Below are 14,165 nucleotides of genomic sequence, written 5' to 3' on the forward strand. Positions count from 1 at the left end.
TTGGTGAACAATTTGTTTCCTGGCAAATTACGTACCGACTTAGGTACTGAGCTCTTGTTTGGCTCTGATTGCCAATGCACTCTGACGCAGTTCCTTTTTTGTTTTCCCACTGGTTACGAACGGACAAGTACGGACTCCTCTGACCTCTGCACCAGTGGTACATCAGGATGACATCGATCTGCGGCCTGCGAGACATAGCTCAAGGTTGGTCCATAAAGTCCAAGCAATGACACCACAGCCAAGTGACCTGGTAAAGTCTTCCAACGTTTACTGACCATTTGTGCCCAGGTTTTGTTCCTTTGATCCAGCCAGTCCCATAGATATATATATATATAAATAAACCCTTGAACGTCGAGTATCAGCGCATCGAGCTAGAGTGGCGTTCCAAGCAGGCGCTAAGATGCTAAAATCTTGACACGGCCCGTCTCCGTCAACCAGTCCCCCATCCTAGGCTTCAGTCTTGACAGACGCAGGTTCCACCACCAACGTCTCGCTGGCTGGAGACGTCTCGTCCCCGCTCGTCGTCGTGTTGTGATGACCTCCTGGCTTCTCGCTCTCAGCCGGCGGCGACCCGGCATGCTTCTCACTGTCGCTCGTTCCGCGCCCCTTGCGGGCCGACATGCGAGCTGCCATCTGCGGGAAAAAATAGCCGGGCGAGAAGATGGCGAGAAGAATGAAAGGGATCAGGACCATGCTGTTCGTCAAAGATCGGGTATCAGCACCGTGTCCATGTGGGCCCCCGGGGAATGTTCCATGACGGACTTACAATCCCTCGAGCACGATAAAGGATGGCTCGTCCTGCATGATGTGGTTCCCCCATCCGCCCGCCATCTCGATCGTGCGATAGATGCATCGTATCAAGATGCCGCTGTATGCCCCGCCGACGGCGTATGTGAACATGCGGAACTTCTTGTTCTTCCACAGCTCGACCACCTCTGCGTCGGCTTGGCCGGATTGGATCCTGTCCCGTCTTGTCAGCCACGGTCCCTCGATCCCATGGAAACCATACCCCAAGATGACATTAGGAGCACAGGGTCTGCAACAATAGCATGGGCCCGGCATTCAACACATACCATTTCGCAGTCCTCACAAAATATTCCCCCGCCACCGTACCAAAGAACCCCAACACCAACATCTGCAGCACGATCCCCGAGATAATACACCGATTCCCATGCTGAACAACCCGCATGTTGGTCAGCGCGCCGCTGGCGGCCAGCGCGCCGCCGATGGCCTGGATGAGCAAGCACGAAAGATCGAGCGGCACAAAGATGAAAGGGTACCGTTGCGGACGCACACGCGACAGCGCCGGATTCAGCGCCAGGCACACGTGCTTGAGCGTCAAGTATATGGAGACGCAGACAAGCGTTGGTCCTAGGATGATGGCGATGATTTGGGTTTCGAAGGCGTGCTTGTTCCATGGGTTGATGGAGAGGGGGACGCGGGCGGCGTAGCCTAGGATCGGGAGGATTAGACAACGGAATCAGGAGCACCCTATCTGAGCGAGAAAAGCACGACGAGAATGCGTGATAGGGATAACCCGGGGTTGGTGCTCGTGGCTCTCTCGAAGCTCCAAGGTTCGCTTCTCTTCAGGCTCGTTGCTCATCACCACGGCGGTTGAGCAACCCCTGGGTAGCCTCCTGGCGCTACGCGTTAAGCAGCTGGAGAGAACACTCTCATCCCAGTACGCTCTTCTCACGATCAGGGACACCCTCCAGTGAAACAAGTAAGAATCAGAGGAAAACACGGCAGCGAAGAGGAGAAAAGTGAGCAGAAAGAGAAACCCGGTGGCGAGGGAACGATGGCATAGGAGAGAGAGAAAAGAAAGATATAACCCACCAGCAGCCTCCAAAGCACATCCCGCCGCCAGAAAACCCGTATAGCTCCACGTCTTGGTACGAATCCCCAGCACGAGCGCGGTCACCATCGCCAAAAAGTACCCAATGGCAAAGAAGACGTTGATCCCCTTGTTGGGGAAGTAGCCCAGGGCGGTGTTTTCAACGGGACAGGTGGGGGTGACCTCGGTGCACGAATAGTAGTACTTTGAGATGGCCTCCTGGATGGTGTCCTCGTCGGTCCCCGGGGGAAAGTATTGCTCTAAACCCATGGCGGCGACGTGGTGAAAAAGAAAAGGGGGGGGGTTCTCAGCTGGCAAATACCTTGGGAGGTAGGTAGGTCGTCCGTGTCTGGGGGTTTGGCGTTGCTAGCTGCAGCTCCTCGATTCAAGTAGTTGCTCTCGTTTGGTCAGGCGGTTGATAATGTACAAAGCATGGAGAGGCCGACAGACGTCAGGGGAAAAAACAATCAGGTCGAGTCCGTCTTCACCTGCCAGGGAAAAAATCACTCCGAGACTATGTCTCAATTGGCAGGGGAGGGAGATAGGCTGGCTGTAGCGGGATCTCGAACCCGAAAATTGTGATGCCGGAAGAAGCTCTGTCTTGGATGGATAGCCTCACGCTCGATCCCGTTAGCGCCAGCTTCTGCAAGCAACGCACGGGATATTGGTGGCCTGGTGCGAGGACAGCACAAAAGCTGAACCCTCCGACGCTGTCAGGAAAACATAGGCTACCTGAGCGTGCCGACTGTGTGTACCTAGAGGGCCCAGCTCTCGCGAACAACTGCAAGCAGAGGGCAGGGCTGCAAAGCCACTTATATCATCAGGCAGGCCTTCCTCCCTCTCGCTGGTCAATCTCTTTTTGTCGATCCAACCGGGATCCTTCTTCCTGCTTATCTCGAGAGGACCAAGACCAAGAAGACCAGGAAGACTGCATGGCATGTAAGGCGCGTCACAGTCGCAGTCAACACAGTCTCGGATGCAACACCGTCGCAATGACACCACTGGGCTTCCAAGCCAAGGACATCGGGAGGAGAAGGTTGGGCCGTTCTAGGGCCTTGGCCCCCGGGTACTCAATCCCCCCACCCAGGCCCGTGGTGAGGTTGACAACCGCCCTCTCCGCAGGGTATAAACGGTCTTCTCCGCCACCCGGGGCTCGGTTCCGGTTGTTCATGGATTGCTTTTCTCATGTTGCGCCAGGCCGACAGTGAACACGGAGGCTCGGTGCGGCGCGAGAAGCCATTGTGGTGAGCCTCGGAGCCTCATCAGTGAGGGCAGAGGTCGCAAGACACGGCAATTGTTGCGATTCCGAATACGGTCACACCGGCGTGAGGAGTTGTGCGATTGGTTGTGCTCCCCAATATCAAGAGAGCCGAGACGCGACTCCGGAGGTAAAGGAGGGCGGGTTGTCACCTGTGGGAGGCAACGGGGTGAGGGGAAAGGTCCTCGTCCAGTGGTGCTACAAAACCGCGTGCTGGGTCGAAGCCTAGGTCAGGTCACCGCCGCTGGGCGACAGGGCTGCCGGGCTGTGGAAAGTCGGGGAATTTTCCATGCACGCCAACCCGATGCCAGCATTTCGTCAACCACATGTTGTTGCCGCTTTTCGGCTCATATCCGATGGTCTACGGATGCGGAGGGGCTGCCCGTTCACGCATGCGGTCCTTAGAACAACAAGACGCATGCAGACTTGCATCCTTGGTGGCAAAACGGTCATTCGATAATCGAACGATGAAAACAGTAAGGATTTGAACCGAGACATATGTACTGAATATTTGGTTGTGTCAACGCTCCCAATGCTCCGAATGCTCCTGGTATATACAAAATCGCAGCGTACGGTCACGGCTCTGAGACACCTGCCGCTGCTGATCAACGCTTCCCCCCCTCCAACCACCTGTACACGACCGAAAAATCGCGGCCTTTGCACCCCTCATCTGCCTCGACCGTCTCGTACACCTCCGACGCCTTGTCGGCCAATGGCAACTCTGCTCCGGCTTCCTTGGCTGCGAGCATCGCTAACCGGAGATCTTTCCTCATCAGCCCGATGCCGAACCCCCCCGCATAATCCCGGTTTGCCGGCGCGGTTTCCACGACACCGGGCACCGGGTTGTTCACTTCGCTCGGCCAGCACCTCCCAGTGCTGACGTTGATCACATTGGCAAGAACCTTGGGGTCCAGGCCGGACTTCACGCCAAAATGCATGGCCTCTGCCGTCGCGATATTCTCAATCGCGAGCAGGTAGTTGTTCGCCAGCTTGGCCGAGAGCCCAGCGCCCTGGGCACCGCAGTGCAACACCCGGTTGCCCATCCGAAGGAGGATCGGCTCGATACGGCCGAGGAGGCACTGTGGTGATCCGAGCATAAAGGTCAAGGTTCCGGCGGTCGCCCCGACAACACCACCAGACATGGGGGCATCAACGAAGTTGCCCCGGCCGTTCGGAAGGGCCGTCTTCACGGCAGCAGCGAGCTCGCGTGACGTGGCCGGATCGATCGTCGAGCAGTCGATGAACAGCCGCGGTTTTGGTCTCGTGATAAGCTCGTCGTGTTGCAGCCGATTCAAGGTCAAAATGATGCAGTCGTAGACCGACTTGACGTGCTTCGGCTCTGGTAGGCAAGTGATGACCGCATCCTGGTTGACTCGCGTCAGCAAGCGCTCAAGGACAGCAAATCTCCGGTGGAAATGCGATGCATTTGACCATGCTAGGGCTTCTCAGAGGATTGGCTTTTGTTGTATACAATAATCATGAGAAGGCCAGCAAGCTGGCCCAACTTAGAACAGTCATTGATAAACAAACTCATCATGGAAGCCCGGGGAGTGGGGGGATTGCACAAATCAAGGGAAGAGATGAGGTGGAGGAGGGAATCAACATACCGCATCCCTCGCCGCATCGCCCGCATTCCGGGCGACCTTGGGCGCCGCGCCGCCGGGCTGCTGCGTCTTCGCTTCCTGCACCCACTTCTCCGCCACGGACGCGTTGACATCGAACACGCTGATTGTGTCGCTCGGCGCGAGTTTCGACTGGAGGTTGCGCGCCATTTGATACCCCTAAAGGAGAAGACGAGTCAGCGTCATGTCCTGCATGGTTGGAAATCCAATACCAGTGGCACTGGGCCACTTCGAAGACCATGGGGGACGTACCATCTGCCCTAGGCCGACAAAGGCGTAGTTATCCAGCCGCCGCGACGTGGTCGCAAACCCGCGGCGCTGGGCGCGGATGACGGGACGCCATAACCTGACCGTGTTCTTCATTGGGATGGGCTGAGGGAGTTCGGCGTGGTGGTTCAAGGTGACGTCCAAGAGACGGGGCGAAGTGGTGGAATGAAGATCAGTGGCAGCAGAAGAACAAGAGAAGAAAGAAGATCAAGTCGAGGACGAAGACGCGGGGCCGTTAAAACCAACAGCGCGGCACCTTCGGAACGAGTCGCCCAGAACAAAATCGACCGGCTTCGGAGGCACCGGTGAGTTCGGTGTTGTGTTTCCCTTTTCCATGGTGTCGCCCGGTCGAAGGGAGCGGTATGGCGGGGCAGCCGAGCTCCCCAGAGCCGGCCATTGCCGGGGCCAAAGGCCGCACCCGCGAACAACCGCCCGTTCGAGCGAGTGGGCAGATAGCCATGGGGTCACCGGACCAAAAGCTGGGGCCGAGCGCAAAGGGAAAGGGGAAAACCTGGAGAAGCTGCAGGGTTCCAAGCGGGGTCGGGGGGGAAAGATGGCGGGAGCTCCCGCCGTCCCCCCTCCCTTCAAGACGCCTCGTCAGGGCCTCGGGCTTCCCATGGCTTGGGTTTGGATGTGAGAAGAATGGATGTTGAAGAAGAGAAGACCAAAACGGTTCGGTCGGCAAAAAAGCTTTTGTGTGCAGCAGAAATTGCCAAACCCAATTGGGATGGGCGGTGGACAGATTGGGCGGATCAACCCCAACCCGAACCCTGAACGCTCTCTCTCTCTCCCCCGAGACCCGAGGAAAACACGAGCTCAGGTACCTCCGTAAAACACCACCACATACGACAAAGCATGGAGTTCGGGAGTCAAGTACCATATCAGGATCATGCGCTCGGTGTATCTCACATTCGACATTTCCCTACAAACGCCGTACTCCTACAATTCAGTGTGGGCTGCCCGGGCCTGCGCAGTCCAGGTCCATCATTACAAAAGGGGATATGAGAGGGAGAAGAAATCGGTTGTCCAGAACGCCCATCCTCGGCCCCAAGCACAGAGCACAGCAGACAGCTCGCCGTCGCGCATCACCCTCCCGGCTTGAAGGCCGGCCGATCCATCACCTGCGTCGCCAACACAAGATGGCAGGGTCCTGTCCAAATCTCAACTCTCCGTCTGGTATAATGTGTGAACGCGGCAAGCGCCGCAGGGGAGGGGGTATGTGTATGTGCAAGAAAGGATACGAAATGCGACCAACGACAAACAGAAATACGACGTAAATCCGCCCAGGCCTTATCCTCCAGGTGTCCGTCTCCAATTACAAAGTCCGCATGAGCCGAATGCTGTGCCGCGTGCAGGTTTGATGTCGAACGGGGGCCAGCCAGCGAGAGTGTCCGGAATCCTTGCGATTAACGAAAGAACGGGAGCCGCGATGGAACGTCACGAGGGGGGTATGGCTTATAGCGAGCCGCCAAAGATGTAGGGCCCGACAACGGGGAGCAGCGCTCTGTGTTTTGCATGTCAGAAACGGGCGAGTCCAGCTTTTGCGTGACGGTGAGTGGCGTGCTTACCCAAACGCTCCCACAGCAACCGTGGCAGTGAGGCCGAAGAAGGCCCTCTTACGGATTTTCTCCTTGCGGATCTCCGCCTCCGTCTTGACCTTCTTGGTCGCGCGCGACGCGTCGGCCTCCTCCTCGCCCTCCTTCTCCTCCTCGTCCTGGGCGATGTCGTCGGCCTTGCGCTTGCCCTTGCCTTCTGGGACCGCCGCGGCACCGGAGGCTTCCTTGTCGGCCTCGACGGCCGCTTCCACCATGGCCTTGGCCTCGGCGATCATCCTGGCCGCGTCCTCGCGCGACGGGAGCTCGCCGACAATGGGCACCTCGACGTCGACCTTTGTGTGCTTGACCTCCTCGCCGTCCTGGTCCACCTTGACGTCCTGGTCCACGTGCACCTTGATCTTGGGCTCCTCCTCGACCGTTTCGAGGGCGGCGGGGTGCTCCTTCTCGACCGAGTCAACCTTGACGTCACCCTCCTCGGACAGCGTCTGGGACGGCGCATCGCCGTTGACCAGGGTTGGCGAGGTCGAGTCGGTCGTGGCGACAGAAGACTGCGACGAAGCAGTCCTACGCTTCCGCGGGGTCGCGATGGCGCGCTTGGAGAGGGACTTGACAGGGCTGACGGAGCGGCGCGTGCGCGACGAGGTGCGCGTAGCGCTCGGGGTCGGAGGCGGGAGCGCGTGCTCGGGGGCGTAGAACTTGGGGGGCGCCGTGATCTTCTTGGGGTCGGCGCTGGAGTTGGGCACGATCTCGGCGGGATCCAGCAGGGCGCGAATCCACGGCAGGATCTGGTACTCCTCGGCGAGGATCAGGGCCTGCTCGGGCGGGATCCAGATGTTGCCGGCCGTCTCCTCAGGGCTCGTCGTTGGCAGCGACTTGATGTATTTGCGCTCGGCCTCTTCTTCCTCGGCGGCCGCGTACGGAAATGTGGCCTTGAACATGCCCGTCGCCGAGACGTAGCCGTCCTGGCTGCGGCGCATGAGGAAGTAGCTGGCCGGCGACGGCTTGAAGATGCCGGAGACGATGCCCTTGGGCAGCGGCGCACGCAAATGCGCGTAGTCGAACGCGCCGAGCGACGACGTGTCCACCACTTCGCCGCCGGGCGACGAGGCCACCATGCGCGCCGTCAACTGTGTCTGGCCTAGCCGGCGACGAGCCACCAGCTCACCATCTGTGGCGCGAAGTTAGGCGCGACGCAAATCTGACCAGGTTGTGATGAGGACACGTACGAGAAGGGATGTTCTCCAGGAGAAGGTGGTTGCGGCGCTCCGGCAGGCTTCTGGATCGCGTCATGGCTGCTGCACGAACTTGCGACGTATAAGAAACTCGACACGTTGTTCTGAGGCGATGCGATGTGCTTAGGAGTCGCCAATTTTGAATCGCGATACCAAGTTCGAGTCGGGTGTCGGGGCGACGCGACGAGCGAAATCTTTTGCGCGCAGGCGTCGCAGGGGGGGGGGGGGTATTTGGTCAGGTTGGCTGTTCCGTCGCAGGGGGATCAACGGCAACCTCCGAGACAGAAAAAAAAACACACACAAAAATAACACGGGGGAGCCTGGAAGATCAATTCAAACGAATACTGGGTGGGAAGCAACGCGGTTCAGCGATATTGAGGCCCGCGATGCGATTAGGATTTGTAGAATCTGAAAGCCGGACACAATCTGGCAATCTGCGATTCTGGGGTTGGATAGACGACGGGGGCAGTGATTCCGGGGCAACACAGCAACATTTGGAGGCGACAGCTTGTCAGTAGCACCGATTGAGGGGAGCACGGACCACCCCCAACGCCGCTTGTCACTTTTGGGGGATAATGTGGGGCCCTTGATTCCCCACAGGTCACGACACCAGAACAAATCAGGGGAAACTCAGGGGTGCGAAGAGAAGCACGACGGGAAGCCCTACAGAGAGCGGAGCACGCTCGGAGTGACACACGCATACGCTAACGAACCGCACAAGAAGACGCCCCCCCGCAGCGAATCATGGTTCTCTGCCGCGCATGTGGCTCGACGAGGGCGGGCATCGCGGCTAAGCCTTTGGCTGAACGGGCTTTTCGAGGACAGGACGCTACCTAACCATCGCGCGCATCACTTGGTCGCTTCTCTCCATCTTGTGTTGACCACATCAGCTCCTGTCCTCCCAGGCCCCCCAGGCCTTTTTGCCGATCACCAACTGGGGCACTTCGTCAACATTGCCCGTTCTGCCACGGCGCCGACGCTCGGTGGTCGGGTATCCATTGGCGGGCTCAGCCTCGCAGCCCTATCGCTGCCATGTCGGCTCACCACCTGCAGGCCGGCCCACGAGCCCGGATTCCGGGGAAGACATGGGGGTTCCTGGCATGGAGGTGGTCGCCGGCGTGCGTGTTTCTTTGACCTGTCCCAAACAGTCAAGGCCGAGGGGACGGCCCCCGACTTCGGAAAAACTGGCCCTCCGTTTCCGAGGACGTCGGCAGCAGGTCCCGGATGTTGTCTTGCCCAGGCTATTTGGACCAGCATCCTTGGGCAGCTTACCTCATCCAGGATGCCGAATCTGGCGGTGAGCCACTCAGGAGGGTCCCTCATCGGTAGAAGATTCCACGACTTTAAAGGACACACGTACATACATATTACAGCCGACCTACATTCACGGTAACCGTTTGGTGCTGTGTGGACAATGAAGGGCGATCAAACATTTCTTGTTCTGCATAAAAATCGTAGGTCTCATTAGAAACCCCGAGGAGCCCCTTGACGGCCTGCACGTCGTGCCACCTCGGGGCTCACCAAACAGTCACAGAGCCTGACAAGGAAAAAAAAAAAAAACCATGCTATGCCTGGCGTCGCTTGCGAGAACTACGTATCTTGTGCATCTCGGAATACCTATGCAGATCTTCTACATTCACAAGCCGTTCACGGTACAACGGCATCACCTTCGGGAACTTGTTTGCAGGTGTTTGGGCCAAGACCATGTCAAGGTTCCTGCGGTAGGTTGTTTGGGTTCGGGCATGCTGCGTCAGACAGACACCGCCCAACAGGAGGCGAGCTAGACATAGACCAGGTCACATCGACAAAGGAACAACACAACACAACCCCGGAGCCTAGCGTGCTTGCAGCTCAGAGTCCTCTGATGTTGGCACAACAAGAATGCAACGTGCCCCCCAGGCATCCCTCTCCAATCGCCCCTGACCTGATGAGCGTGGACGCCAACTGAACGCTATAGGACTGAAAGGCTGAAGAGCGGCGAGCTACCCCCAGGACTCAGCATTGCCATGGGTGGTCCAGATCCAGGAGGGTCCATGGTGCACGTCCGACCATTCAAGGAAGCTGTCTGATCCAAAAGTGGGCAGGACCGGCCTGAACCCCACCACAGGCGCCGCTGGTTGGCTGGGCCCGGGACCTGGCGACCCTCTATCGACCACCCCTCATCACCCAAATAAATAAGCTCCTGTGCCCGCCATCGCTCGCCGCCGCTTTGTTGACATCTTCCCAAACCTGCTCCGTAGTTGTTCCACCGGCGACATCTCGTAACTACTTCTATTCTTAATCTCCAACCTTCGAGACACGACCGGCTCTGTGACCGTCTCTTCCGCCCTTAGACCCTACCCCTCTCTGTCATCAACCCCCTCCCCTACCGCCACCATGTCGGGCCACCAGAACGAGGAGCTGCTGCCAGAGGATACCTCGGGCTACAAGCTCTCCCAGCCCAAGCACACCATTGAGGAGTACAAGAATATGGGTAAGTTGCATGAGAGAGACCCCCCGGAGGCCCAAGAAGTGTAAAACCATCAGACCATCAGAAGGTGGAACCTGGAAAAGGGGTTCACATGAGCGCCGGAGAGCCCACCCCCCCCCCCCCCCCCCCAGATGGATCGTCATGATCACAGACACACGCTCCGTCCCAGTGTCTCCTCCAAATGAGCTCTATCACAGCTGTCGATCGATAAGCGGCTCTTGGCTATGGCTTCACAATGCGATGGCATGGCAGGATTGTTGCAGCGTTGGCAACGAACACTGTGCCATTGCCTACCGCCAGCACGCCCCTCCATCCAAACCTCCATCCTCCTTCTCACCTCAGGTTGTTTATCTACCTGCTCTGCCAGCACACTACCCTGCGAAACCATGCATCTACCGCGCAGGACCAAGCGAGAAGTTGTCCCGCGAAACCACCTCGCCATTCCAGCCCTTCTGCTTCCGCTTCCACCTCCACCCATTCCCAAGTCAACTCTTGGTGTCATTCCCTTGAAGCCATTTCACCATCACATTCCCACTCCCACCTCCCTCACGTCTCCATCACCCCATACAGCATCACCATGACCACCGGCCGCAAAGTCAGCTTTGTGGAGCCCGATATGACGGAGCTGCAGGCCTACAGGCTGCAGCAACAGCTCTGTGCCGACGGCAAGGTTGATGACGGCGATAGCCAGGACTTTGGTGTCGCCGGAGGCCTTGCCAACGGCGGAGCAACCATCTCCCGCTCACCCTCCCCCTACCCGGGCTTGCTCAAGGAAAGCATGGATAGCGATGCTGACACGGACCCCCCCATCTTCTCTGCAGACGCGGGCGATGAGTCGCTGCAGCGCTACAAGGAGTCGCTCGGCCTGGGCGGCGGCAAGGACCTTTCGGACCCCAACGACCCGCGCGTGTGCATCATCCAGTCGCTGACCATGGAGTCACCCGGCCGCGACCCTGTGGTCATCGACCTGACGGCTCCCGGCAGCCTCGAGAACATGAAGAAGACGCCCTTCAAGATCAAGGAGGGCGCCACCTTCACCATGACCGCCAAGTTCAAGGTCCAGCACGAGATCCTCAGCGGTCTGCACTACGTGCAGGTCATCAAGCGCAAGGGCATCCGGATTCCGGGTGGCAAGTCGGATGAGATGATTGTGAGTTCTCTCGGAGCCGCGAGAAACATGCTGGCTGGGTTCCAGACCGCTAACCTTTTGCTTCCCTTCACAGGGCAGCTATGCTCCCAACACGGACAAGCAGCCCGTCTACACCAAGAAGTGTACGTATACTTGCTCCCTCGTCGTCATCACCGTCATCGCACAAGGGCCCAAGCCTCGCTGACAACCACGCCGGAAACAGTCGCCGAGGAGACCGCGCCCACGGGCTGGGCCGTCCGCGGCCTGTACTCCGTCCAGTCCAGCTTCGTCGATGACGACAAGAAGACCCACCTGACGTTTGACTGGGCCTTCGAGATCGACAAGGACTGGTAAACAGCCTGCCATGCCAACCACTCTTGTTGGACAACGCATCGCCACGTTTGAAGGAAACGTGAGAACCCCGGAACGGGCGAGTGGGACCAGAGAAATGAGAGAATGAGAGCGAGTTGGACGGACCGATGAGACGAAGGATGGGATGCTTTCCGCAAAGTTGCTTCTCGGGGTTGTTTTCCTCGTCGTTGAAGGGTTTGCACCTTGGTGGGGGACTGAATACACAGGATGCTGAATGAGCGAGTCTTTGCCAGACCCGTCGCCGGACGGGATTCGGGATTTGAGAGGAAACCGCGGGCCGTGGAGCAGGCCGCAGAACAGATATGGGTGATCAGCTGGTTGGTGATACGTACACGGTTCTTGCTGGGGTCCGTCGGCTGGCCAGACGGGATGCCAAAAGCAAGATATCACAAAGTTTCCATCACCACGTACCCATGTCACAGGTCCCGAAGCGTTGGTGGTATCACACGTCTACATACTGGCCACGGCAATGTCTATGTCAAGATATGTTCAATGTGCTCATCTTGCAACTCCGTCCCTTCCTCGTTATCCGACGCGCCCCTCACATGCAGACAGGGCAAAGGCAAACCAAGGCGAAACCACCCACATCCACGTGCCCGTCTATAAGAAGTAATCCGGCAACGCACCCCCTTCTCCGGTCTTGTCTCCGGCCAACTGCGCATCCTTGACGGCATCATTCTCCGGCGCCGCGGCAAACACATTGAAAAAACGCTCTCCCGTATCGCTAACCTCCAGGACGCTCGCCATGTTGCCGCAGCGGTAGCAGTAGTTGGGCGCGCTCCAGACGGTGCTGAGCCGGTCGTCGTACAGCACCTGGTACCCTTCCTGGCACAGCTGGTGGGCGCGCAGGATGTGGTTCATGCCGTTGACGGCGAGGAACTTCTTGACCACCTGCGCGCCAAAGGTGTAGCCGGCCCCGCGCGGGGACAGGGAGAACTCGTCGCGCTCCGGGTCCGGGTCGGACCAGACGAGGTCCGCCATGGGGCCTTCGTGCGGGATCTCGCGGAAGCGGTCGATGATTTTGATTTGGTCGATGGAGTGGATGGACGGCGAGAGCCCTGGAAGCGGCGAGGGGGAGGGGCAGGGTCAGCTTCGGGAGTCGGCCGTGGGGAAAAGAAATCACCAGGAGGAGCCTTACCCCCATGGACGCAAAAGATCTGGTCGTTGATGACCACGCTGAGCGTCAGGAAATCAAACATGTCGGTAAAGTAGTGCCAGACGTTGGCGTTGCCGTATTTTCTGGAGCATTCGGTGTAGAAGCCGTACGACTGGGTGACGCCGCGCGACTCATGGTTGCCGCGGATGAGGTGGACGCGGTTGGGGTACCGAAGCTTCAGGCACACAAGGAGGGATATGGTCTCGACGCTGAACATGCCACGATCGACGTAGTCGCCTGGAGGGAGAGCGCGCGGTCAGCGGGAGGTTCGGCTGGCGGGCGGGGCTGGCTGAGCATCACCGACCGAGAAACAGGTAGTTGGTGTCGGGACACCAGCCGCCGATCTTGAAGATCTCGATCAGGTCATAGAACTGGCCGTGGATATCGCCGACGACGGTGACGGGGGCGCGGACGTGGACCACGTTGCTCTCGCGCATCAACAGCTCCTTGGTCTTTGCGCATATCGCCTCGATGACCGACTCCGCGAGAAGTTCCTTTTTGTAGAGGCGCGAGATGCACTCGTCGAGGTCCACGGAAGCTGTCGATGCAGCGTCAGCGAGAAGGGCTGCCCCTCGGCTGGAAGAGCCGGTCCATGGCGGCGGCGGTTGGTCCGCGGCGATGGCAGGACGGGGGAACTCACATGGAAGCCCGGGCATTTTTCAGAAGAGAGGTCCGGGAGGGGTGTAGAGCACAGGGCCAAGGGGGGGAAGGGGAGGAGGCAGGGTCAGGATCCGCAGGGTGGAGGTGGACTGCGATTCCCGGTTCGAGCGATGTCAACTGTAGAGATGGAGGAGATGCGAACCAACATATTCGCCAAAACTGGGCATCACATCAAGCAGCATGGGCTGAGCGAGGTGGGAGGTGGGCGACGGGAACTCTCGAGAGCTGAACGCATCGATCGATACATGGAATGGATGTACGGATGGAGGACGTCCGGGGGGGTCGACGACGGGACTAGAGGTTGGCAAGGTCGTGGACCAGAGAAGCTCGGCGAGTCATCTTTTTTTCTTTCAGGGGGCCAGCAGCCATTCAAGGTATTGGCGGGAGGCGCTGATGCGGGATGCCGAAGAATCCCCCAACACCAACCTGAAGCTCAAGCGCTGTCGGTAGGTCCAGTACCGGTGTCACAGCTTGGGTGGGTCGGATTATCTTCGGCGATAAGATACGCCCCGCCGTCTTCCGCAGGGGCTGGGCTCAACAGAAGAGATGGATTACGAAGTTTGAAATGCCAAGAGCCTGTCCCGCTCCAACCACGTGCCTCACCTCACC

General features: G+C 58.6%; 5 protein-coding genes across 5 annotated transcripts; 1 reads left to right on the forward strand and 4 right to left on the reverse strand.

Moving 5' to 3' along the window:
• Positions 1-447: 447 nt before the first annotated feature.
• VTJ83DRAFT_4566 (uncharacterized protein) lies at positions 448-2,104 on the reverse strand (the record flags this gene model as incomplete). The annotated part of the gene is made up of 4 exons (XM_071011069.1): positions 448-694; positions 767-961; positions 1,074-1,452; positions 1,837-2,104. The coding sequence occupies 4 exons, from the start codon at positions 2,102-2,104 to the stop codon at positions 448-450; spliced, it is 1,089 nt and encodes a 362-aa protein (XP_070866016.1).
• Positions 2,105-3,697: 1,593 nt separating this feature from the next.
• VTJ83DRAFT_4567 (uncharacterized protein) lies at positions 3,698-5,077 on the reverse strand (the record flags this gene model as incomplete). Its single annotated transcript, XM_071011070.1, has 3 exons — positions 3,698-4,456; positions 4,700-4,873; positions 4,967-5,077. 3 exons carry the CDS (start codon positions 5,075-5,077, stop codon positions 3,698-3,700), a joined length of 1,044 nt encoding a protein of 347 aa, XP_070866017.1.
• A 1,359-nt stretch (positions 5,078-6,436) lies between these two features.
• VTJ83DRAFT_4568 (uncharacterized protein) lies at positions 6,437-7,827 on the reverse strand (the record flags this gene model as incomplete). Its single annotated transcript, XM_071011071.1, has 3 exons — positions 6,437-6,485; positions 6,550-7,705; positions 7,764-7,827. The coding sequence occupies 3 exons, from the start codon at positions 7,825-7,827 to the stop codon at positions 6,437-6,439; spliced, it is 1,269 nt and encodes a 422-aa protein (XP_070866018.1).
• A 2,318-nt stretch (positions 7,828-10,145) lies between these two features.
• On the forward strand, positions 10,146-11,722 carry VTJ83DRAFT_4569 (uncharacterized protein; the record flags this gene model as incomplete). The annotated part of the gene is made up of 4 exons (XM_071011072.1): positions 10,146-10,242; positions 11,061-11,389; positions 11,463-11,511; positions 11,592-11,722. The coding sequence occupies 4 exons, from the start codon at positions 10,146-10,148 to the stop codon at positions 11,720-11,722; spliced, it is 606 nt and encodes a 201-aa protein (XP_070866019.1).
• Positions 11,723-12,340: 618 nt separating this feature from the next.
• VTJ83DRAFT_4570 (uncharacterized protein) lies at positions 12,341-13,552 on the reverse strand (the record flags this gene model as incomplete). The annotated part of the gene is made up of 4 exons (XM_071011074.1): positions 12,341-12,798; positions 12,879-13,133; positions 13,201-13,434; positions 13,537-13,552. The coding sequence occupies 4 exons, from the start codon at positions 13,550-13,552 to the stop codon at positions 12,341-12,343; spliced, it is 963 nt and encodes a 320-aa protein (XP_070866020.1).
• Between the last annotated feature and the right edge of the window lie 613 nt (positions 13,553-14,165).

The sequence above is a fragment of the Remersonia thermophila genome, chromosome 4 (assembly GCF_042764415.1).
Source record: "Remersonia thermophila strain ATCC 22073 chromosome 4, whole genome shotgun sequence".
NCBI lineage: Eukaryota > Fungi > Ascomycota > Sordariomycetes > Sordariales > Chaetomiaceae > Remersonia > Remersonia thermophila.